The sequence below is a fragment of the Tachysurus fulvidraco genome, chromosome 8, assembly GCF_022655615.1.
Source record: "Tachysurus fulvidraco isolate hzauxx_2018 chromosome 8, HZAU_PFXX_2.0, whole genome shotgun sequence".
Taxonomy (NCBI): Eukaryota; Metazoa; Chordata; class Actinopteri; order Siluriformes; family Bagridae; genus Tachysurus; species Tachysurus fulvidraco.
This window is the reverse complement of record NC_062525.1, coordinates 725,378-727,877: the sequence shown is the minus strand read 5'-3', so window position 1 is coordinate 727,877 and position 2,500 is coordinate 725,378. Positions and strand designations below refer to the sequence as shown.

Sequence of the window (2,500 nt, the reverse complement as noted above, 5' to 3'; positions counted from 1 at the left end):
GTGATTGTGTATTTGCTGTGTTGTGTGTGTGTATGTAGTGTGTGATTGTGTATTACCTGTGTTGTGTGTGTATGTAGTGTGTGATTGTGTATTTGCTGTGTTGTGTGTGTGTGTGTGTATGTAGTGTGTGATTGTGTATTTGCTGTGTTGTGTGTGTGTGTGTATGTAGTGTGTGATTGTGTATTTGCTGTTGTGTGTCATTGCAGAAGTCACATTTGTTTTGGGATGAAGTCGGCAGAACAGATGCGTCAGCAGGCTCACATTCAGGTGGTCAGTAAGAACCTGTACAGTCAGGACACGTCTCACACACCACTGCCCTATGGAGTGCTGGACCACCGCATGGTACACACACACACACACACACACACACACACACACACACACACCTCTACACATACACCTGTATACTCTATATCTCTACACACACCTCTATATCTCTACACACACCTCGATATCTCTACACACACCTCTATATCTCTACACACACCTCTATATCTCTACACACACCTCTATATCTCTACACACACCTCTATATCTCTACACACACCTCGATATCTCTACACACACCTCTATATCTCTACACACACCTCTACACATACACCTGTATACTCTATATCTCTACACACACCTCTATATCTCTACACACCTCTACACACACCTCTATATCTCTACACACACCTCTATATCTCTACACACCTCTACACACACCTCTATATCTCTACACACACCTCTATATCTCTACACACCTCTACACACACCTCTATATCTCTACACACACCTCTACACACTCCTCTACATCTCTACACACACCTCTACATCCCTACACACACCTCTACATCCCTACACACACCTCTACATCTCTACACACACCTCTATATCTCTACACACACCTCTACACACACCTCTATATCTCTACACACACCTCTACACACACCTCTACATCTCTACACACACCTCTATATCTCTACACACTCCTCTATATCTCTACACACACCTCTATATCTCTACACACACCTCTATATCTCTACACACACCTCTACACACACCTCTATATCTCTACACACACCTCTACACACACCTCTATATCTCTACACACACCTCTACACACACCTCTATATCTCTACACACACCTCTATATCTCTACACACACCTCTACACACTCCTCTACATCTCTACACACTCCTCTACATCTCTACACACACCTCTATATCTCTACACACACCTCTATATCTCTACACACACATCTCTATATCTCTACACACACCTCTATATCTCTACACACACCTCTATATCTCTACACACACCTCTATATCTCCACACACACCTCTACACACACCTCTATATCTCTACACACACCTCTACACACACCTTTATATCTCTACACACACCTCTACACACACCTCTACACACTCCTCTACATCTCTACACACACCTCTACACACACCTCTACACTCCTCTACATCTCTACACACACCTCTACACACACCTCTATATCTCTACACACACCTCTATATCTCTAGACACACACCTCTATATCTCTACACACACCTCTACACACACCTGTATATCTCTACACACACCTCTATATCTCTACACACACCTCTACACACACCTCTATATCTCTACACACACCTCTACACACACCTCTACATCTCTACACACACCTCTATATCTCTACACACTCCTCTATATCTCTACACACACACCTCTATATCTCTACACACACCTCTACATCTCTACACACACCTCTACACACACCTCTATATCTCTACACACTCCTCTATATCTCTACACACTCCTCTATATCTCTACACACACCTCTATATCTCTACACACTCCTCTATATCTCTACACACTCCTCTATATCTCTACACACTCCTCTATATCTCTACACACACCTCTATATCTCTACACACTCCTCTATATCTCTACACACTCCTCTATATCTCTACACATTCCTCTACACACACCTCTATATCTCTACACACTCCTCTACACACACCTCTATATCTCTACACACTCCTCTACACACACCTATATCTCTACACACTCCTCTACACACGCCTCTATATCTCTACACACTCCTCTACACACACCTTTACATCTCTACACACTCCTCTATATCTCTACACACACACACACCTCTATATCTCTACACACTCCTCTACACACACACCTTTATATCTCTACACACACACCTCTACATCTCTACACACACCTCTACACACTCCTCTATATCTCTACACACACACTCCTCTATATCTCTACACACACACACACCTCTATATCTCTACACACTCCTCTACACACACCTCTTTATCTCTACACACACCTCTATATCTCTACACACACCTCTATATCTCTACACACACCTCTACACATTCCTCTACATCTCTACACACACCTCTACACACTCCTCTATATCTCTACACACACCTCTATATCTCTACACACACACCTCTATATCTCTACACACACTTCTACATCTCTACACACACCT

General features: G+C 42.9%; 1 protein-coding gene across 2 annotated transcripts in view; it reads left to right on the top strand.

Annotated features, from left to right (window-relative positions):
• Positions 1-2,500, top strand: part of polr3a (polymerase (RNA) III (DNA directed) polypeptide A) — a 38,785-nt gene that overhangs the window by 1,710 nt on the left and 34,575 nt on the right. Inside the window, exon 2 of one of the 2 annotated variants that reach the window (XM_047817477.1) lies at positions 207-343. In XM_047817477.1, coding sequence (XP_047673433.1) covers positions 207-343 — 137 coding nt within the window. The remainder of the gene's footprint in view (positions 1-206; positions 344-2,500) is intronic. The other variant, XM_047817478.1, reaches the window with a different exon arrangement.